Source organism: Hoplias malabaricus, chromosome 6, assembly GCF_029633855.1.
Source record: "Hoplias malabaricus isolate fHopMal1 chromosome 6, fHopMal1.hap1, whole genome shotgun sequence".
NCBI classification, from domain to species: domain Eukaryota; kingdom Metazoa; phylum Chordata; class Actinopteri; order Characiformes; family Erythrinidae; genus Hoplias; species Hoplias malabaricus.
This window is the reverse complement of record NC_089805.1, coordinates 48,800,745-48,824,185: the sequence shown is the minus strand read 5'-3', so window position 1 is coordinate 48,824,185 and position 23,441 is coordinate 48,800,745. Positions and strand designations below refer to the sequence as shown.

Sequence of the window (23,441 nt, the reverse complement as noted above, 5' to 3'; positions counted from 1 at the left end):
ATGATGAGGTCTTTAAAGCCAGGGGTTAAATGATGACTGTATGAAGACCAGGGATTTATATGTTTTTCAGACATTTTTTATAATCGTTGTGTAAATTAAATTAAAGGTAAACAATAAAACAGTAACATTTAATTTTTATAGAGGCTTCATGTGGTTCACAGTCATTTTTGATTAATATTTTGGGAGTTATTTAAAATAATGTTTAAATTATTTTTGATTAAATCATAGGTAAATGTTATATTACTGTGTTTATAATTTACAAACGTATATCTGCTGTGTCCTCCGTCATCGATGACGTAGTCACCAGGAGCTGAGCTTCTAAACACAGGTCTAAAGCTGTAGTTCCAACTCCACGACTCAACTCCCACTTTGTTTGTGAACGTTTGGTGGAACTACGGTTTGGAGAAAAACCCGTGTCGTTTAACGATGGCTAGGACTCAGCAAGTCGCCTCGATAGTTCCAACGGTGGTTTTGAGAAACACTTGCAACAGGACGTTAAAACCATTATCTGCAGCAGCAGTGTTTCAGCTTGCTGCATTTCATCTGTTTCATTAATAAATGCAGGGCCTGTAAAATGTGTGTGTGCACCTAGAAACACACTTTACCACCATCTCACACCAGTGCTGGTTTTAAACTGCCGTTAGCAGAAAAACATCTTCAAAAAGGAGTCAAAGAAACAACTGCGTGTCACAGAAAATATGAAATCAAGGTACATTCAGAGCCCTATAAAATAGTTCTTTCACGGAAGCAGTTCATTAAAACGGTGTAAACGTCACTGCGGAACATTAAAGGAGATTTAGACACGTTTTCTGATCAATCAGGTGTTTAGTGTTAATCCCCTGATGATGATTTCGTATTCACACACACACACTGCACAGCAGTAATAACATTCACAGAGTTGAACACGTGTAACATATTCACCGGTACGTTTCCACAGTCGTCGATGGTGGTGATGTGATCATATGTGTTCTACTGTTAACGGGACCTGAGCGCTGAGAGGGAACCCCTCCTCTTTCAGTCGGTGACAGAGAAGAGATTCACCTGCTCTCACCAGTGTCTCCTAAAGGAAACCCTCTCACAGGTGAGTTACATTCATATCACTTCACAAAGAAGTGTCTTACATAAGGTCTCTCAGCATATTCTGAGGCTGGTAATGGGTTCTTTAGTTCTCCACACAACACAGATTTATTACACGCCTCATACAATAGTCCTCCTGTGTACTGAATTACTGCAGAATACTCTGTGATTGTAAATACACACAGGAGAAGATGTAAACTATTCTACACCCTTCCATTAGAGCGTCATATAGTGTACAGCTCTAATCTAATCCTGTGTATATTTACAATCACAGACTATTCAACTAATGCAGAGGAGTCTTTAAACCATAAATATTCAGCCCACAGCAGAGTCCTGGAGTCTGAACTAATGATGGAGAACAAGACGACAGCAGAATCACACTCTGAAATGACCTTCATGCGACCTTAGAGCAGGGGTCGGGAATAGGGCCGAGTGATGGGACCAAACACTCATATCTCTATCTGCCTAAAAGAAGTGGCCGTATACCAAAATATAACACAATAAAGTAAATATATTCAGCCGGTCAGCAGCCAGACTTGGTCCTCCATCATTTAGTGCTGCAGCCAGTGGAGTCCCGGTCCCGCCCACAGGGGTTTGTTGGGTTTGTGGCGCTGAGAGAAACGGGTCAGTGCTTAAAACAATAAATCTTAGTTTTGCACCTCGTCTCGAAGAAACTACATTTAATTTTTCCCTCGACACCTTTTTACAATAAAACTGTCCGACTTTAAGAACCCAGTTCTTTACACAGAACAATCACATTAAATCATTTGATATAAGATTAATAATAGTATTAAAGTATTTATAGGAACTGTTTGTGAAGACACCGTTTGTTCATTTGTTTATTAATAAAATGAAGCAGCAGTTTGTTTCTTAATGTGAGATATTCAGTGTGGAGCAGAGACACAGGGCTGAGTCACTGGAAGTGTGCACTGTGTAACAGTCTCTAGGAGAATCTAAGAATCAGATCGGGACTCGGCAGACACTCGATATTAGACTCAGATCGGGACGTCACTATTTCTTAGACACAGTTGATAATTACAGTGAGAGAATGCAGCATTTTCTTCTTGGAGTCAAAAATAAACACTAATACTTTGATGTTATATTTTGTTATGGTTTTCATATCGTATCGTGTCTCGCCATTCGTTTTAGATTCAATGGAGATATGAGTTTTTGGTCGTATCGCCCAGCCCTAATTTGTATCTCAGATTTCAGGAGTGTGTGTGTGTTTCAGCAAAACTTAGTGTTTTTAAATTCATGTTTAAGAAGTTGTTATTAATATAAATATATCGTTAAAGTGTATCGTTATCGCTAAAATATCCAGTGTATCGTGATATTATTTGAAGGCCGTATCGCCCACCCCTCATTACACAGATGTTATCATCAGCAGCTGATTGGACAGTGTGTTCTTTCTGTGATAGAGACAATGAATCTATAGGAAAGTAGAATGAAGCAGACAGATCAGTGCACAATAGAGTTACTGTAAAGGCTGGAAATTGATGCAGGAACCGATCTGATAAAAACATATGGTCTTCCTCCAGAATCAGGTGGTCACGTCAGAACACATCTTATGTCCACATCTGACCTTTGAAATCAGTCAGTCATTCACCATCAGAAGGATTATTTGGAGGGGTCAGTCACGTGTATAACTCTGGGCTGATTTCTGATTTATTTATAAATATCAATCTGTGCCTGAATCCAAGGATGACATCTAATAGCAGCACTTTATGAAGTTAACAACTGAATGTTGAATCAAATAACATTTTCAATGACATTTAAACATATTTCCAAAAGATTTATAAATAATTATAAATAACAAATGCTCTAAATAAAGAGGCTTTTTCTCATTTGAAGCAGAGTTTACAAATAAAACACTGATTTTCAAAAAGGGTCCGGACGGGACAGCGTCTGGGTGTGGACCTGGACGCGGGCCGCCTTTTCCTGACCCCTGCTGTAGATGACCCTGTGCCACCATCAGTCATGTGACGCAGAAGGCAGAAACACTGACAGACCCCTGATTAGAAGAAAACAGCCCTGTGAAAGGTGCAGTGATCTGATGAAGTGGTGAAGTGTGTACATGGCATTAGCTGTGGTAGCCAAGGCTCTGCTGCTTGCTCTGTTTTTACACGTGTCCTGTCCAAACTCTTAAAGAAAACTAACAATCTGTGTGTTCTCCTTGTTGTGTTTAAGATGAACACCTGCCCCTGCTGTCTGGTTATTCCTGGTCTCCTGCCTCCAGAACCAGCGTAGTCATCGTTTGGAGCCACCTGCAGGAACCACTCACCCTCCTGTTGTGCTAGAAAGACTTGTACATGCCACTCGCTCTCGTTACGGTGTGTTTAAGGTGGTGACTGCTCGTCTAAGTGTGGACACCGAACCAGACCTAGAGATTGTACACAGCCTCTTCACCTGTTTCTGTTGCCTATGGAAAGTGGTAGTGTTACTATTGTGTGTTCTATTATCAACATTCAGTCATTCTTTCATTCATTCACTGCCTACTGTTGTGTATTATTCTGTTGTGTTACTATTTCAGAAAGTAATAACACTAGTGAGTCGTGCACTATTTTCTCAGTGAAGGAACAAACTGTCCCTTGTGACTCATAGATAATCACTGAAAATACGTCCCCAGCTTTAAATAACATCACAAATCTAATAAAGGCCTAATGGAAAGTCATTGTGAAACTCTTCACTTCCTGATCTTCTGTTTATATTTGAATGAATGCTTTAATTACAATGTGCTTACGATACGCCTCCGTTTTAAAATAAAAGTCTGTAGCGGGACATAGGACTGACACAAACTGCAGTTTAAAACTGAGTCTCCCTCTACATCACTGCATTGAAAATGTGTTCTGGGGGGTGTTCATTATAAAAGACACAGTGAAATATATTCTGAACTGAATCTTTTAATGACAGAATGAAAGCTACTGAATAAACTGATACACAGTGGTTTAGTGAGTGTCACTTTCAGCCGTACGCCAGGGAAACGCCTTCAAACAAATATATTATGTGTAACTTTGGGTCAAACTGTTTAACACGTTCATTACAGTTGTTTTATTTACATTTCCACAGAGTTTAAATTCACTAAATGAACAAGTTAAAGACGTTCAGAAGAGGAGAAAGAAGGCCCTGTTACAGGTAAATTGCAGTACAATGCTCTTTTGTTCACTGCTATGAAGTGAGGACACTTGTAAACAGTCCTTCACTTTAAATCTCATTAAAGATTAATGAAGGCTGAGCTGCAGGGTCTGGATATGTTCTTCTCACATGTGGACAACACCACTGTACAATGCTCTGGCTGGTCTCTAGCAGGATATTTGTCTTTTAGTTAATGGTTGTACAGGCTACAGTTCACGCCATTCACATGAATTCTACATGGTGTGTGTGTGTGTGTGTGTGTGTGTGTGTGTGTGTGTGTGTTATGGAATACACATTTGATCCAATATGATCTCGGCTGTGCAACTGGCTCCTTTCTAAAGCGCACATTGGGTGAACATTTGTTACATAGAAAGGAAAGGTCCACAGCTCGCGCACGGCTTTAACACAGTGCTTTTGCGCAGGCGCCGTGTCTTCATTAATGGAGACTTATTTATCCTCTACCAAAGTCCAAAGTCATTTATAGATTCTTTATTTATTAATTTATATAACGTCTCTGCTTTTACACAAGTATATACTCATACACACCTCTCTCTCTTTCTCTCTCTCTCTCTCTCTCATACACACCTCTCTCTCTCTCTCTCTCTCTCTCTCTCTCTCTCTCTCTCTCTCTCTCTCTCTCTCTTTCTCTCTCTCTCTCTCTCTCTCTCTCTCTCTCTCTCTCTCTCTCTCATACACCTCTCTCTCTCTCTCTCTCTCTCTCTCTCTCATACACCTCTCTCTCTCTCTCATACACCTCTCTCTCTCTCTCTATCATTGCCTGCTCCCAGCTGAAAGAGCGCGGTGCACAAATGTGAATCAGACGTGCGGTGATGTACCGGACACACCACAAGTTTGTTTGGTGTTTCTCTGTTGTAGTGATTTGTATTGATGTAAACCCCAGTGATGCGCGGCTGATGAGAGACTTTACTGTCCTCCTCCTGTGCAGTCTGAATTCCCGGGGGAATGATGGGAATGCTCCTGGAATGGTGAAATCAGCTGGTGTCATGCACCGTGGTCAGTGACGGTCAGGGGACCACAAGCGGACGTTCTTTTAAAGAAACAGAAATAACGGTTCCCCGAGGGACGGTACCGGGACGTTACAGAACGGTCCAGGAATGGGGGTTTGGGAACGTTCCATTGGTTCTAGAACAGGGCGTGTTGCGGACGTCCATAAAGTCCTAGAAACGTCCTCCAGTGAACGTTACAAATGTAAACAAACAGGGCGTCTGCGTGTTTGCTGGGTGTTCGCATAATTTCACCCCATAATATTCCTACAACTGTTCTACACTCTTACATATAGATATTTACATTTTAATACATTTAATATTTCATGATTTTAAATAAATTAGAGTTTATCCACACGGTAAAATAGAGACCCAAAAAAACACACAATCCCAAATCTAATGGCCGTTTTACATTGAGAAATAATGTTAACCCCAAGCACACCCTCAAGATACAGTGCCCTCTAGTGGCCACTTCCAGTTACAGCTCACACAGGAGGTGAATTTCTGCTGTTAGTGCATTACAGATGATGACATTAAAAGAAAGAACCCGACATAAAACCCCAAGTCTCTAAACTCAGCGCTTTAGAAAGGGAACTTAACGAGTAATTAATGAATTTAAAACCCCATCCTATTTAGAGGGTGTCTGCTAATGCATTGCCCTCTAGTGGCCATTTCCAGTTATCGCTCACACGGGTGAATCTCTGCTGCTCGTGGGCTGCTGTGACGTAATGTTTATGGCGTGGGCGCCATGTTGGGGACCGGTCTGTTTTCAGAGCGCAGCGCTAATGTAAATGAATGGGAAAAACGGATAAATGAGTCTCATACACAGCTCCTCTCCCTGCACTGGAGAGAGGTTTACAACCCCCAGAAACACACCTCCTCTCTGTGTCAGAGGGGTAAAGGAGCGCACTGTGGAACACAATGGAATGAGGAGAAAAAGACCCTTAAAGTCGGTTAGACACAGCATTTTCATCATAGAATCTAATGGAACACTGTTCTCATGTGAATCTCTGCTGTGTTTCTCTGCTCTTCTGAGTCTGAGAGAGTTATTCACACACAGATCACACACGAGCTTCAGTAATCATCTTATTTCCCTCGTGTTTAAGAGACTTCAGACAGACGCCACATGTTCCTCAGCCCCACCCACACTTTACAGGGTGAATCTGATCCTGCTGTCGCTGAGCTCTGAGAGTGGAACATGTGTTTGGAGGACAGTGTTTATCAGGACCGGCTGCCTGTGTTATTTCTTTGGTTTGACTAAAGGGTTAATAAAGGAGATGTTGTCTGAAAGTGTGTGTGATCAGTGAGAGATGTTTCCATGACGTCGTGAAGCCGAGGCCGAATCCCAAACGTCTCCCTCCACCCTCCGCTGGGCAAAGTCTGTCATAAAATAATGGTCTGTGAACTCACAACGTGCTTTTTGCGGGGTTAAAAACACAACTTAAATAACCAGCTTTGTAAGTCTTGAATGTCTGAATGCGTCTGTGAGCTCCGTATACCGTTAGAAAGCGCAGATCCTACCGTTTCTAAAAATAGCGCTCTTATCGCGGTGCTGTGAAGCCTCTGGGAGTAATCCAGTGTGAAAAACCACCTAAAAATCAAGGCGCTCCTTCAAAATTTTTGTCTTATGTCCTTGTCATGAAAGATTCTAATGATATTCGATAAAATCAGAAATAAAGAGGCTGCGAAGGGACAAGAAAGACGCTGTTTACTTTCAGTTTCGTTTTGACTCACATGACGTCATCCCACGCTGTCTCTGGGCAGAAAAATATGAGTCATCATCAAAAACATATTCCTATTATTGATTTATAGTTTTTCAAGGTTTTTTTAGGTTTCACATCAAATAACACTGCATTAGATCAACAAATATAAACTAAAAAGCTTAAATAATTATTTATTGTGTGTTTTCTAAATAAACAAGTATTATTTCATAATTTTTTAAAAGGATTATAATAATAATAATAATAATTGTAAATATTATCAGCAGCTGAGAAAACTGCCAAAGTACCAAAATGTTTTTTATTTGTTGGGATATTGTCCATATTTGCCCTGAACTAAATTCCTGAAAGTCTGGGCCTGCTGTGACTGTCAGAACTTTATCAGTCATACATCCCAGAGCTTAGAATATCAAGAAAAATATGTCCGTCTGATGCTACAAATTTATTTTATCACAGTAATATGACATGTAATAAATTAGCATCAAAAATGCTTATGTTTTCAACTAACAGACACCTCACACTAACAATCTGTGTGAAGATATCCACTGTGGGAATATGATTTCAAGGCTGTACATTGAGAAATATGAAAAAAAAAGCAGGCACTAGGTAAAATTTTTGGTCAAAACATGACAAATTTCTAGAAAAATTGATTTATCGGTCAGCATGAAAACCTCAAGTGATTATAGATTTGAGTAGCTAAGGTTCTTTAGAAAATAAAACAACATATTGAATATGGCTATGTCACATAATTACTGTTTAAATGCAACTGAAAGAGACACTGACAAAAAAATGGAATAGCAAAATAGCTATATATATAGGGTCCATCGAGTTAAACATAGTGACTGTGTCTGCGTCCCGAACACTAGCTGGAAGATTGTTCCAGAGCTGAGGGGCTTTGTAGGAGAAAGCTTTACCCCCCGCTGAAGTCTTATGAATTCTGGGTACTAGTAAGAGGCTGGCGCCCCGAGATCTGAGTAATCTTGGTGGTTCATAGTGTGTGATGAGGTCTTGCAGGTATTCAGGGGCGAGACCATGTAAGGATTTATACGTGAGTAAAAGAATTTTGTAATCAATACGGAATTTAACTGGAAGCCAGTGAAGGGCCGATAAGACTGGGCTGATATGATCAAATTTTCTAGTTTTAGTGAGGACCCTGGCTGCAGCATTTTGAATTAACTGGAGTTTACTCAGGTTTCTGCTGGAGCATCCTGATAATAGTGCATTGCAATAATCTAATCTTGATGAAATAAAAGCGTGAACTAATGTTTCCGCATCTGGGAGGGATAAGGAGTTTCTTAACTTAGCGAGGTTCCGAAGATGTAGGAAAGCTGTTCTTGTAATGTTACCTATATGCTGATCAAATGATAGATCTGAATCAATTATAACACCTAGATTTTTAGCTGATGAGCTCGGGAGAACAGAGAAGTCAGAATTATGTATTAAGTCTGATACCTTATTTACATTGGAATCGACATTAGAATCTATAGCCAAACAGATACAGGCAAACGCTGGCTATATGCCTTATCGTATAAGTCTTATCGCTCGTCATGTACATTTCTTTCACAGGATGCCCGTCTACTCTTTGTTCCTCGCATTAAGAAAAACACTGCAGGAGGAAGAGTTTTTTCTCACAAAGCTCCTCAGCTCTGGAATAGACTTCCGGTTACTGTTCGGGGCTCAGACACACTCTCAATCTTTAAATCTAGATTATAGACCTACCTTTTCAAACAAGCTTTTGGTTAATCATTCACTTTCAGGTTACTCCTTCTATATTGGTGTTCGGGCTGGTTTTCATATTACATTATCTTTATTTTTCTTTCATATTACTTTGTATTAACCCTGTCATACTACCATAGCTATAGCTTTTTTTTTAGTTAGCTTTCTGGTAACCACCAACACGCTGTCTGTCGCTGGGTTCTCTGCCTGACCTGTGGAAGCTTTTTTCGCAGGACAATTTTGCCTGTTCTTTACCATGACCCTAATAACCTCTGTATTTTTATTTGTTCCCTTTGTCTGGTTTTCTTTCTCCTGTTTCTCTCATGATTTGAGATGTCCTGCTGCTCTCCAGGTGATGCCCTGATCCAGCCCATGTGTATCCTGTATGGCAAGGCAAGTTTATTTACAGAGCACCTTTCGTACACAATGGCAATTCAAAGTGCTTTACAGCGCGTTACAGAGATTACATTCATTCATTCATTATCTGTAACCGCTTATCCAGTTCAGGGTCGCGGTGGGTCCAGAGCCTACCTGGAATCATTGGGCGCAAGGCGGGAATACACCCTGGAGGGGGCGCCAGTCCTTCACAGGGCAACACAGAAACACACATTCACTCACACACTCACACCTACGGACACTTTTGAGTCACCAATCCACCTACCAACGTGTGCTTTTGGACTGTGGGAGGAAACCGGAGCACCCGGAGGAAACCCACGCAGACACGGGGAGAACACACCAACTCCTCACAGACAGTCACCCGGAGCGGGAATCGAACCCACAACCTCCAGGTCCCTGGAGCTGTGTGACTGCAACACTACCTGCTGCGCCACCGTGCCGCCCCTACAGAGATTACAGTAGAATTTAAAAAAGTAAAAGAAAATAAAAACTATTAGAAAGTATAAAATAGAATTAAAACAGAATATTAAAAAAATGATTAAAAGCTATTCAGTAAAATTTAAAACAATAAAAAACAGAGTAATAAAAAAGGACAGTTATTAAAATGGTACTAGAAATAAAATAAGTAAATCTACATTTTAATTCAATCTAAGTGCAGCGCTACTCAAAGGCATAAGAGAACAGGAAGGTCTTTAGTCTAGATTTGTAGATAGTAATATATGGGGTAAATCTGATGTCTTCAGGGAGTTCCAGGTGCAGGCAGCATAGTGACTGAAAGCTGCCTCCCCCTGTGTGGTTCTGACCGGGGGCACCACTAGCTGACCAGTCCCGAGTGATCTAAGGGGCCACTGGGTTCATACACTTCTAGCAGATCTAAAATATATTTTGGTTCTAGGCAGTTTGTTGATTTATAACCAATTAATGACACTTTAAAATCAAATCTGTGTTTAATTGGCAGGCAGTGTCATGACCTGAGGACAGTGAGGTGCTTGGTTCTCTTGGTTCTGGTAAGAGTTCTAGCTGCTGCATTTTGAATGAGCTGCAGCTGCTGATTGTGGACTGGGGAAGTCCATTAAAGAGACCACTGCAGTAGTCCAGCTGCTGGAGATGAATGTGAGTTTTTCTGAGTCTGGTTGTGACACATATCCTTTGAACTTTGATATGTTCTTGAGGTGATAAAAGGCAGATTTAGTTATTAGCTTTATTTGGCAGGTTTATTTGACTCAGTTCAGATCTGAGTCCAGGATTAGACCCAGATTTCAGATCTGGCCTTCAGTCTTTAGAGCTCTGCTGTTGAGCTGAGTAGTGACCTCAAGTCTTTGCTCCTTACAGCCAAACACAATCACCTCTGTCTTATCTTTGTTTAGTTGAAGGATGTTGTCCCTCCTCCAGTTATTTACTGTTTCTAGGCAGTTGCAGAGAGTGTCAATGGGACTATAGTCACCTGGTGACAGAGATAAATAGATCTGAGTGTCATCTGCATAACTATTATAGGCTATTTTATTATTTTTAAGGATTTGTCCGAGTGGTAACATGTAAAGGTTAAACAGTAGAGGCCCAAGAATTGATCCTTTTGGAACACCGCATGTCAATGATGTTCGTTTTGATTTATAATTGCCAATAGCAATAAAGTAGTTTCTATCCACTAGATACAAACTTAACCAGCTCAGAACAATTCCTGAAAGCCCCGCCCAGTTCTCTAGTCTGTCTAAGAGGATGCTGTGAACAACAGTATCAAGTGCAGCACTAAGATTGAGAAGCACTAGCACAGATATTACACCGTTGTCTGTGTTCAGATGGATGTCATTTAGGGTCTTTATGAGGGCAGTTTCTGTGCTGTGATGTGGACGGAAGCCTTACTTGAAGTTCATGTAGAAATTTGCTGAGCTGAATAAAAACAGATTTCTCAATAATTTCGCCTATGAATGGAAGATTAGAGATTGGTCTGTAGTTTTTCAGGAGAGGGCTGTCTAAACTGCTCTTTTTTAAGAGAGGTTTGATTACTGCAGTTTAGAACTTGAGGGAAGATCCCTGAAAGTAGAGATCCGTTTACTATTTGCAGTATGTCCTCAGATAGACAACAGAAGACTTCCTTCATAAAATGCACACGCAGCATGTCTAATGCACATGGATGGTTTTAGATGATGGACAGTTTCCTCTAGAGTTTTCAGATCAATAGCAATGCATTCAGACAGGGTACATTTCAGATTTTGAGGCTGTATCAGAACAGCTCTGCTGTCAAGAGACGTATTGAAGATTGCTTGCAGAATGTTTAGAATTGTATTGGTGAAGAAATCTGCATTAAATTCATTACATTTTTCCACAGAGAGTAGTTCTGGGTTAAACCTGTGGTGGTGGGTTTCTCAGCTGATCAAATATTGTGAATAATGAGCAGGGGTTGTTAGAGCTTTTACTGATGATCTCAGAGAAGTAGGTTTGTCTGGGCTTTCTAACTTCCACATTGTATTTTTGGAGTTTCTCTGTATAAATTTCCAGTGTGAATGTGAAGTTTAGTGTGCCTCCATTTATGCTCAGACCTTTCTGCACTCGTTTTTCTTGTATTTTTCCCCTATGCTGCATCACCATGGTGCTTTCTTCTTACCAGATACAGTTTTTGTTTTCAGAGGCCAAATAGTCAATACGATTCAGAGCTTTGGCGTCAAGGTTCACAAGAGCACTTTCAGGAGAGTGAGATTCTCAGTAAAATATCTTTTCTTCACACTGACAGACCTGGTTTGAACAGCTGGAGTGGTTTCAATATTAAAAAAGACACAGAAGTGGTCAGAGATCCCTAAATCTTTCACAGATATAGATGAAATATTCAGCCCTTTGGTAATGACCAGGTCCAGTGTGTGTCCGTGGTTGTGGGTGGGTCCAGTCACAGCTGGGATAGACCAAAGACATCAAGTAAAGAATTAAGTTCCTTAGTAGTTTTGTCCAAGGCATTATCTATGTACACATTAAAGTCTCCTGAGATGACAAAGTGACGTTGAAATGACTGTTAGTAGCTCAGTAAATTCATCAATAAAATCTGGAGAATATTTAAGTGGTCTGTAAATCGTAAGTATTAAAATATGAAGTGCACCTTTTAGCACATTTCTTAGATACTCAAAAGAGAGGAAGTCACCAAATACTGCATGCTTGCATTGAAATATATTTTTAAACAGGGTGGCTATTCCACCACCTTTTCTGTTTTCTCTACATACGCTTTTAAAACTATAGTCTGGGGGTGTGGATTCTGAAAGGACAGTAGCATTGGTGCTGTTTTCTAGCCAGGTTTCTGTTACAAGCAAAAAGTCTAAATTGTGCGAGGTGATAAGTTCACTGACTATAAATGATTTATTTGTAAGAGACCTAATATTAATAAGAGGTAGTTTTAAACCAAAGGACTTGTGTTCCAGATCTGACTGATGTCTAAGGACATACTTTAGGTTGGAAATATTTACACCATCTGTTCTGTATTCCGTTTTTTCCATTTCTGTTAAGTACTGGAATGGGAGACAGTACAGACTCACAGGGTCCAAACTTGTTTTTAAAATATGGACCCAATAAGTATCAACCTGTCTGAATACTTGAGATGGCCTCTTCCCTATCATTGGAAGAAGGAGGGTGAAGCTCCTGTTGATGATGAGATAGAGAACGAAGTTGCCTATCTGATGGTTTTGGAGCTTGCCTTTTTCTTTGAGGTGTTGTAAGCTCTAGGGGAGTTTGTTTAACAGATCATCCATCTGGCTACCAGCTTCTCCATTGATGCAAGAAGATTCAGGTGGGGTGATGGTGAGGGTGAGGTGGAGATGGAGGATGGTGTAGATACCCCGTGCAGTTTCTGTGTCTCTTGCAGCTGATGCTGTAGAGCATGGCTCTCATCCAGTGACGCTGCACTGTCAGTAAGGGCAGGATGTTGTTGTTCAGAGTCCTTGAGTGATAGTGCAGACTCTGCCTTCTCAGAAGGGGAGGATGTTGTATCTCAGAGGTGACGCCAGAGTCCTTGTTTGTTAACTCTGACGTGTCTTCGCTACTGGGAGCAGAGAAGATGCACAAAGAAAAGGTAAAGTTCTCTTATCAGCAATCTGACACCTCTTTTGTTGGTGTGCAGTCCATCTTGGCTAATAAATTCTCTCTTCCAAAAAAAAGATAACAATTTTCAATAAAAATCAGTCCATTTGCCCTGGAGATTTTTTGTAGGCATAGGTTTAGTGCAAGTAGCCTGGAAAACATTTTTTTGCTCCTTGCAGGCAGCAGACCACTGATAAATTAGTGGATGTTTAGCCTGAGCAGAGTGTTAAAGAGAACATTAAAGTCGTTTTTTAGTACCTCTGACTCCTCCTTCCTTTGTGTCATTCTTACCAACATGGACAATTATCTGTTTCACTGTTGTGTGTTCAGCCAGCAATGTAGGAAGCTTTTCATTCAGTTCAGAAACTGTGATGTTAGGCTCACATCGAACTATGAATTTCTGATCTTTCACATCAAACAGAGTCATCTCCAAAAACAAGGGTGTCAGCTGTGGCCATGGACTTGGGTCTTGTGGCTCTTTTGGGGTGCTCTGAATGGCTGGCCCTTCCTGTTTCTCTTGAGGTCTATTCCCTGCCAGTAGGAAGCTCACAGAAGTCTTGCAGTGGTTCCAATGTGTTCTGCAAATGGAGTGAATGGAACTGATGGAGTGAATAGAACCCTCTTTCCGCTGCCAGTACTCCCACTCTCTGATTATCCTCAAACAGCGCAGAAACGCCAGTCTTTAAACCCCAACAAGGTCCGAAAGCTTGTTTAAAAACAGTCATTCTTTGTAGAAGACTGTAACAATTCTGGCAGCACAGGTGCTCAGGAACCCAAACAGGCATTCTGTAGATTACTTCCTTGGTAGTCAGAAGACTTTACTAATTCAATCAGTAAAAATCCAAAAATGTTTCTCAGGGTAAAATCAAATAAAACGTATTAAATATAAGCTAAAACTACACTGTACTTTCGCTGTCCTTGCCTGAGTAAACTAGAAAAATAAAATAAAATAGAGATAAAAACAAAGTGAAGCCGGAGCAAAAGGATAAGCGTCTGCACAGTAGCAAAGCTGGAAGTGAAGTACAAGATCCTGGCCTTGTCTCATCTACAATATCATGCTTGGCCATGCTGTTTTATCTCAAATTAACTCTGCACCTAATTTTAACTCACACAGAATCACTGATCACCTCCTCCTTCCTCAGACTCATACATCACTAATATACTACATTCACTTTACTATAACCCCTTCATCTGTCATCAGTTCACTTTTACTTCTGTTCTGTTCTCTGTTGTGTCTCCGGTGTCGACCCGAGGAGGATGGGTTCCCCGAATGAGTCTTGGTTCCTTCCAAGGTTTCTTCCTCGTGTGCTGAGGGAGTTTTGCCACTGTTGCCCTTGGTTCACTCATAGGAGGCTTGGACCCGGATCTCTGTAAAGCTGCTTTGTGACAAATTTCTGTTGTGAAAAGCGCTATATAAATAAAATGTGATTGATATGCGCAACCTTAGAGTTGGGTTTAATGATATTGGTCCTTTTGAATATCAGTATGGTGATAAAATAGATGTTTTCCACAAGAGTCGTTCGGGTAAATTAAACCAGTGTCAATTATCATATGCAAACCCCAAGTGTGTGTGGGTGGTGGTGGTGGGGGGGGGTATGACCTCTCACCTAGGATCATAAATCACAGGGGTCATATAGGGATGTATACTTCTGCCACGTAATAAATTATTATCAAAATACGCATGTTTTAAGCTTACAGACTCTAGTCCTACAGTTTCTGAAAAGATATCAGAATTTACACCATGATGTGAAGGCTTTACAATCACAAATTTGTAAATGTAAAGCCCATTCATTTATTCATTATCTGTAGCCCTTATCCAGTTTAGGGTCGCGGTGGGTCCAGAGCCTACCTGGAATCATTGGGCGCAAGGCGGGAATACACCCTGGAGGGGGCGCCAGTCCTTCACAGGGCAACACAGAAACACACACACACACTCACTCACGCACTCACACCTACGGACACTTTTGAGTCGCCAATCCACCTACCAACGTGTGTTTTTGGACTGTGGGAGGAAACCGGAGCACCCGGAGGAAACCCACACAGACACAGAGAGAACACACCACACTCCTCACAGACAGTCACCCGGAGGAAACCCACACAGACACAGAGAGAACACACTACACTCCTCACAGACAGTCACCCGGAGGAAACCCATGCAGACACAGAGAAAACACACCACACTCCTCAAAGACAGTCACCCGGAGGAAACCCACGCAGACACAGAGAGAACACACTACACTCCTCACAGACAGTCACCCGGAGGAAACCCATGCAGACACAGAGAAAACACACCACACTCCTCACAGACAGTCACCCGGAGGAAACCCACGCAGACACAGGGAGAACACACCACACTCCTCACAGACAGTCACCCGGAGGAAACCCACGCAGACACAGAGAGAACACACCACACTCCTCACAGACAGTCACCCGGAGGAAACCCACGCAGACACAGAGAGAACACACTACACTCCTCACAGACAGTCACCCGGAGGAAACCCATGCAGACACAGGGAGAACACACCACACTCCTCACAGACAGTCACCCGGAGGAAACCCACGCAGACACAGAGAGAACACACTACACTCCTCACAGACAGTCACCCGGAGGAAACCCACGCAGACACAGAGAGAACACACCACACTCCTCACAGACAGTCACCCGGAGGAAACCCACACAGACACAGAGAGAACACACCACACTCCTCACAGACAGTCACCCGGAGGAAACCCACGCAGACACAGAGAGAACACACCACACTCCTCACAGACAGTCACCCGGAGGAAACCCACGCAGACACAGAGAGAACACACCACACTCCTCACAGACAGTCACCCGGAGGAAACCCACGCAGACACAGAGAGAACACACTACACTCCTCACAGACAGTCACCCGGAGGAAACCCACGCAGACACAGAGAGAACACACTACACTCCTCACAGACAGTCACCCGGAGCGGGAATCGAACCCACAACCTCCAGGTCCCTGGAGCTGTGTGACTGCGACACTGTGCCGCCCATGTAAAGCCCAATCATGTCAAAAAACACAATATTTGTATTTTCTCAACATGAAGAAATTGAAAAATTGAAATCCAAAGGCAAAATTAGAAAAGGCTTAACTTTACAGGTCTGTCTCCCACAGGTTTAAGCCTAGTCCTGGGTTTCTTAGCATTCAGAAAGGAGAGGTTCAGCTGAAAGGGAACAGTCTGAGACCCCTTCTGGGAAACAGACCCTAAAGGAATTAAACTTGAAGAATACGACATTCATTCTTACGACATGAAGACTTTCTAAAACTACTGACACCAGGCGAGTCCCAGGGAAGGTCACAGAGAGGACCGTGGATCTGTGAACCCCAAAGTACTTGGGTCCCTTCAAATTGATCAAGGACATCAGAGAGTTCATCAGAAACAGAGTGTTTCCAAAAAGGTTCAAATGTAAACTAATATTTAGGTGCTGTTCTGGTGTTTGTTGTAAAGGAGAAATCAAGCTTAACACTTGTTTTAAACAGAAATGTGAGTGTAAACTGTTGCGCTGCGTGTGCACCCAAATGGAGTCTGATTCTGGTGGGGCTCTATTGTTCTGTGACACACAGCACATCTCTAGGTGTGCAGCAGCTTTCAGGCCCCTCCAGAAAACCTTCCCTGTGTTGTGACTGGATTCACAGCGTTTCTGAACTTGATGGATTTTTTTTGTTGGGTGTGTTTTAGAAACATATCTCCATTTTCCGGCAGCATTTGTGGGAAACAGACACTAGCGTTAATGCTACTGAGCACTGATTGGCTGATGCTGGAGTTACGGCTGGTTACGACACCACAGCTTTGTTTGGTGGTAACTACGGCAGGGAGTCAACGTCCTCTGGTCCTGGACTAACACTAATGAGACTATCTGTATTGATAAACATATACATTACTACAATAAAGGATTATTAAATTAGTGTCTCACATTGAAACACATGTAGTGGACAGTTTTGGACACAGCACACTACACCAAATAATATCCCAAACATCCAGAGTGAAGAATGAAGTGTGTAAATGATTAGATCACTGAAGTGTACAAGAGCAGAGCAAATGAAGTTATTTCATAGAGGAACTACGTCAGTTCATCGTTATCTTCATCCTGTAAAGAGCACTACACTATAAACAACACGACTAACTACAATAAACTAAACATCCCTCTCTGAGTTTCTCTGTGTCAGCTCTGTCTCCTGCTCTGAGAGAGTCTGAGCTCAGGGGGATTTTAGACTCTAACCTGTTTGTACTCTCTGTAAAACACACTCCAACACAAAGCCCTTCTGTAAGCTGCTCTGGATACGAGCGTCTGCTAAAGGCTGTAAAGGTCAAAGCTAACAAAGATATTAGCATGGGACAGAAGCACATTTTATAGGACATTTGTCTATTATTTATTCACAGACACAAACCTGAAAATGAAACACTACTCTGTCAGTAACACTTCCCTCCTGATGTCTGTGGTTTCTGAACATTTGACGGTCTACAGGTTTGTGTTTGAAAATGTCCTGCAAAGAAAAATATAAAACCCCAAATCCTGAAGATGTCCATCCTCCTGCCCCCAGTGATCTGAGCCCTGCACTCGCTGTGTGGGGTGTGGGTCAGAGCTCTGGTCAGAGCACATTACTGAGGGGTTTGGCCCTGGAGCCTCACTGGGCACTGAACTGGACAGGCTCCTGAACATTTAGTCGACACAAAACAGTGGAAAAGCTGAAACTAAGCACAGTTTCCTAATCGGGAATCCTCTGTGTATCTGCTGCTCTGAAGTCCCTCCCCCGTCTGCTCTGGGCGACTGCTGTAAAGTTCACACTCACTGACTTCATCCTCACAACTGAGACACTTTTACAAAGTCTTTAAACTGGAGTTCAACAGTTTAAAAATATGTCTGCGGTGGGGTCTCAGACATTTGTTACTGTTCTGTGTTGAGGAAATTAATGCATTTATTTTGTATAAAAATGATCAGAGTTTATAAACTATGGTTTTGTTTGAATTCTCCAGAGAAACACATTCATGTTTGGAGCGCCCTCTAGTGTCTGACAAACCCAGAAGACAATCGAAAGTGATACTTCTCTCTGCCCCAGCCCTTCCTGCGTGTGTCTGATCCAGTCCAAACCGGATTTAAAAACACTGCTGTTTGTGAAGATCAGGAGCACAGCTGAAAAACAGGTAAGACTTAATTTACAGCTTACAGACCTGAAGATTATAGATAGTTCAGTGTGTGTGTGTGAGAGTGAGAGAGAGAGGGAGAGGAAAGAGAGACTGTGTGTGCGTGTGAGTGTCAGAGAGAGACTGCGTACAGACGATAAGTGTAAAAACATGAGGTAAAGTTGGCTCAGCGTTCGATATTCGCCAATCATTCCCCCACGAATTTCCTGGTTATTAAAAAAACAACAAGTACTCGCCAAATGACTATTTCAGTGCAATTACTACATGTTGTGAACTTATTCACACACACTGGCGGTCAATGTTTTTACTGCTGTAAGATGTGAAAAAGTCTTGGGTATAAGGCATTTAAATACGTAAACCCTGTAACACACTGTTGAAAGCTGATTGAACATCAGCTTCCCGATGTGTTGCATGTAAACCTTTTAACAAAAAACAGATTCTTTGTGAGATTTCCTATATTTTCTGTTTCTGGACTAGGAAAAATGGGTGTCACAATTAAACGACATGACTCACAGACCCAGTTTCAGTCCTATGATGTAGTACACCCAAGGACCAACACCCTTCATGCTCATTTGGACATGTGAACCTTGTAACAAATTTGTGAAAATAGATTCTTTGTCAGATTTCCTATATTTTCTGTTTCTGGACTAAGGAAAGATGGGTGTCACAATTAAGACTTCGATCTGCACATTTTATTTAGGTTGGTTGTAGATGCTCTAAAATATATATTTTTGAACAGAAAATGATGCACTATCCTGCTGAACTACAGGAACTGTTATTTAACTATTTACATCAACACACACAGGGACATGTTACACATCAGTGCAGTGTGGACAGTGCAGGTCCTGTCCAGTTTGAGAGAACGTCTCCCATTCTTCTGGTGTCATTGCCAGACATTTGTGGTGGAACCAGAAATTCCACACATTACACTGTATCTGCACAGTAAAAATAAAAAAGAGAGAAAAAGAAACATGTAACTGACTGTTATTTAGAAACGTATTTAAATGCCTTATACCAAAAGACTTTTATTTTGAAAAGACATTGTGTCGCTAAAGCGCTTCTCGGCCAGAAAGAACTCATCTGTAAATCACATAATGATATTTTCACATCTTACAGCAGTAAAAGCATTGAACACCAGTGTGTGTGAATAAGTTCATAATGTTGTAGTAATTGCACTGAAGTAGTCATTTGGCGAGTACTTGTTGTTTTTTTAATAACCAGGATATTCGTGGGTGAATGTCTGGCGAATATCGAACGCTGAGCCAACTTTACTGCGGTAGGTTCAAGAGGAACTCTTACGTTTAATTTAATGATCTCAGTATTAAACGACCGCTCCTCCCGCGCACTCTGCAGATCTGATAAATACACTGGTCCTACCCCATTTAGACATTTATAGACCAGTAATAACACCTTAAAGTCTATTCTGTAACAGACTGGTCTCCAGTGTAAGGATTTGAGGATGAAGGGGGGGGGGGGGGGGTGATGTGATCTCTTCTTTTGCTCCGAGTGAGACTCTGGGGGCTGCATTTTGAATCAGCTGAAGTTGTGTAATGGTCTTTTGTGGAAGTCCAGCTAAGAGACCATTACAGTAATCAATACTAGAAATAAAATCATGGATAAGTTTCTCCAGCTCTGGTTTAGTCAGAAAATCTTTAATCTTACTGATGTTCTTAAGATGGTAAAATGCTGATCTAGTAACCGCTTTAATATGAGACTAAAACTGAGATCTGAGTCCATTAATACACCAAGGATCTGAGCCAGGTCTTTAGATTTGAGGGCCCTCGAGTCCAGATACACAGCCAATCTTTGTGCTATTCCCAAATAATATTATCTCAGTTTTATCTTTATTCAGCTGCAGAAAATTGTGTCCCATCCAGTTAGTGATGTGTTCAAGGCACTTGCTTAATGAGTCAACTGGGCCAGAGTCGTTTGGGGACAGGGCCATGTAAATCTATCATCTGCATAGTCCTGCATAATCTGGCCAAGAGGAAGCATATATAAATGAAATAAAAGTGGACCAAGAATAGAGCCCTGGGGGACACCACAGGTCACTGGCATGTTCTCTGAAATATTATTTTCTATTTCTACAAAGTAGTTCCTGCCTTCCAGGTAAGAAACGAACCACTTCAGGACTGTTCCTGAGAGTCCAACCCAATTTGCGAGTCTATCTGTAAGAATCTTATGGTCAATGGTATCAAAGGCAGCACTAAGGTCAAGAAGTAATAGAAGAGATACCTTTCTGTCCTCTGTATTTAAGCGCATGTTATTAATTACCTTGATTAGAGCAGTCTAAGTGCTGTGATTAGACCGGAACCCAGACTGGAATTTGTCTAGGCTACTGTTAATGGACAAGAAACTAGTGATTTGCCTGAAAACTATTTTCTCAATGATTTTGCCACTGAACGGTAAATTAGAAATTGGGCTGTAGTTACTTATCTGAGATAATTCTAATTTTTTGTTTTCTAGAAGAGGCTTTACAACTGCAGTTTTTAGTGATGAGCTCGGAAAACCCCCAACATGAGTGAGGTGTTTACAATGTGGAGTATGTCTGGTGATATAGTGTGAAACACACTCTTTAAAAATTTGGTTGGTAGTGTGTGGAGACTGCAAGTGGATGGTTTGAGATGATAAACTGTGTCAATTAAAAGTTCACTGTTAACAGTACTGAACTCTTTTACTCTGAACTCTGACATTTTAACTAAGGAGTTTTTATGAGGTGATGGAGAGGGTACAGACTCATTGTTGGATATAAATGTATTAATCACTCGTCTATGTGTTAGGTACAGTTGTGTTCAAAATAATAGCAGTCCAATTTGACTAACCAGATAATCACTGTTTTTGGTATAAATGATATTACCACACGACAAACAATGTAACAGTTCGTGCAGTAGATTCTTAGAAAACCAACAGACCCAGCATTCATTATCTGCATGCTCTTGAGTCTGTGTATTTGCATAATTAATTGAAAGGGGTGTGTTCAAAATAATAGCAGCGTGGAGTTCAATTAGTGAGGGCAATCATTCTGTGAGGAAACAGGTGTGAATCAGGTGTCCCTTATTTAAGGGTGAAGCCAGCACATGCTCTACATGTATTTCTCCTTGAAAGCCTGAGAAAAATGGGTTGATCGAGACATTGTTCAGAAGAACAGCGAGCTTTGATTATAAAGTTGATTGGAGAGGGTAAAACTTATAAAGAAGTGCAGACAATAATAGGCTGTTCAGCCAAAATGATCTCCAATGCTTTAAAATGGAGAGGAAAACCAGAGAGACGTGGAAGAAAACGGAAGACTACCATTCGAATGGATCAAAGAATAGTAAGAATGGCAAAGGCTCAGCCAATGATCAGCTCCAGGACGATCAAAGACAGTCTCAGGTTACCTGTGAGTACTGTGACAGTTAGAAGACACCTGTGTGAAGCTAAACTATTAGCAAGAAGTCCCCGTAAAGTCCCACTGTTAAAAAAAAGACATGTACTGAAGCGCATACAATTTGCCAAAGAACATATCAACTGTCCTAAAGAGAAATGGAGAAACATATTGTGGACTGATGAAAGCAAAATTGTTCTTTTTGGGTCCAAGGGCCGCAGACAGTTCGTCAGACGACCCCCAAACTCTGAATTCAAGCCACAGTACACTCTGAAGACAATGAAGCATGGTGGTGCAAGCATCATGATATGGGCATGTTTCTCGTACTGGTGCTGGGCCTATTTACCGTATACCAGGGATCATGGACCAGTTTGCATATATCAGAATATTGAACAGGTCATGTTGCCTTACGCTGAAGAGGAAATGCCCTTGAAATGGGTGTTTCAACAAGACAACGACCCTAAACACACTAGTAAACGAGCAAAATCTTGGTTCCAGTCCAACAAAACTGAGGTTATGGAGTGGCCAGCCCAATCCCCGGACCTTAATCCGATAGAAAACTTGTGGGATGACACCAAAGATGCAGTTTCTGAGGCAAAACCGAGAAATGCAAATGAATTGTGGGATGTAGTCAAAGCGTCCTGGGCTGGAATACCAGTCGACAGGTGCCAGAAGTTGGTTGACTCTATGCAACACAGATGTGAAGCAGTTCTAAAAAACTGTGGTTATTCAGCTAAATATTAGGTTAGTGATTCACAGGAATGATAAATCCCTAAAAACAGTACATATTTAGAGTTAGTGAAGACAAATGCAGATACTGCTATTTTTTTGAACAGCCCAATGTTAATTGTTTGGTATTTTCTGTAAAGTAGTTAAAATTATATACATTTCTCTTCATGTTTTGATTTGGAAAACAGTATGCAATGTTCCCAATGCATGGAAATAAAAACTGCTATTAAGATTTTGAGCTTAACCAATGTTTTTAAACACACTGCTATTATTTTGAACACAACTGTATGTGTCCACACTCCTATATTATATTCTCTCTCTCTCTTTGTGTGTGTGTGTTTGTGGGCGGGTCGGTGTGTGTGTGTGTGTGTGTGTGTGTGTGTGATGCAGCTGCTCGAGATCAGGACTGTTCTGTTATTTTGTTTGTGACACTGTGGGGTTGTTTCCTGTGTGTGGGGGTGTGTGTGTGTGTGTGTGGGTGGGTCGGTGGGTGTGGGTGTGGGTGTGTGTGTGTCGGTTGGGGGGAGGTGGGTGGACAGGACGGCTGATAAATGAAGAGTACTATGGCGCCGCCCATCTGTTGGAGATATACCTTTTAAGGAAAAAAAACCTCAGAATTCAGGATTCATCTGGTGAACTTTTATTTACAGGCTACATATTTGTTAAATAGAAGGCTAATGTTTATTTTTTATTGTGTTTGATATTTATGTATAATATTCCAACGAATGGATTATTGGTGTGTCTTTGTTGGTAATTATATGAATAATTATATTACTGCAACATTTTTTGTTGATGCCTGTGTATAGAGGCTGTTTACATTTTACTGTGTCATCTGCAGCAAAGCACAGGCAAATGGAAGAGTATTTTTACATTTTTACTTGGTTCTTATTAGAACATAATAAAAAACAAAAGAAAAATCTGCTTATAATATAATTTATTAATACCCACTAGCTGAAACTGGACCAAGGCCCACTCCGACACTACTTCCCTGCGTCATGATTGTTCCCCTCTCATTCTGTGAGTCAAGGTCTCAGGGTTCTCTGTGTGACCTGTGTAGAGTCTCAGGGTTCTCTGTGT

The 23,441-nt window shown here is 41.3% G+C and overlaps 2 protein-coding genes across 2 annotated transcripts in view; both read left to right on the top strand.

The window, feature by feature from the left end:
- The window catches only part of LOC136700268 (butyrophilin subfamily 2 member A2-like), a gene marked incomplete at its 5' end in the record, with an annotated part of 36,032 nt that overhangs the window by 3,282 nt on the left and 9,309 nt on the right, over positions 1 to 23,441 (top strand). The window contains 3 exons of the mRNA XM_066675547.1: positions 1,019 to 1,081; positions 3,314 to 3,466; positions 8,981 to 9,040. Coding sequence (XP_066531644.1) covers positions 1,019 to 1,081; positions 3,314 to 3,466; positions 8,981 to 9,040 — 276 coding nt within the window. The remainder of the gene's footprint in view (positions 1 to 1,018; positions 1,082 to 3,313; positions 3,467 to 8,980; positions 9,041 to 23,441) is intronic.
- LOC136699709 (uncharacterized) overlaps positions 18,171 to 23,441 on the top strand; it is a 77,023-nt gene continuing 71,752 nt past the window's right edge. Inside the window, exon 1 of the mRNA XM_066674636.1 lies at positions 18,171 to 18,271. The gene's annotated coding sequence lies outside the window, so the exon portion shown is untranslated. The remainder of the gene's footprint in view (positions 18,272 to 23,441) is intronic.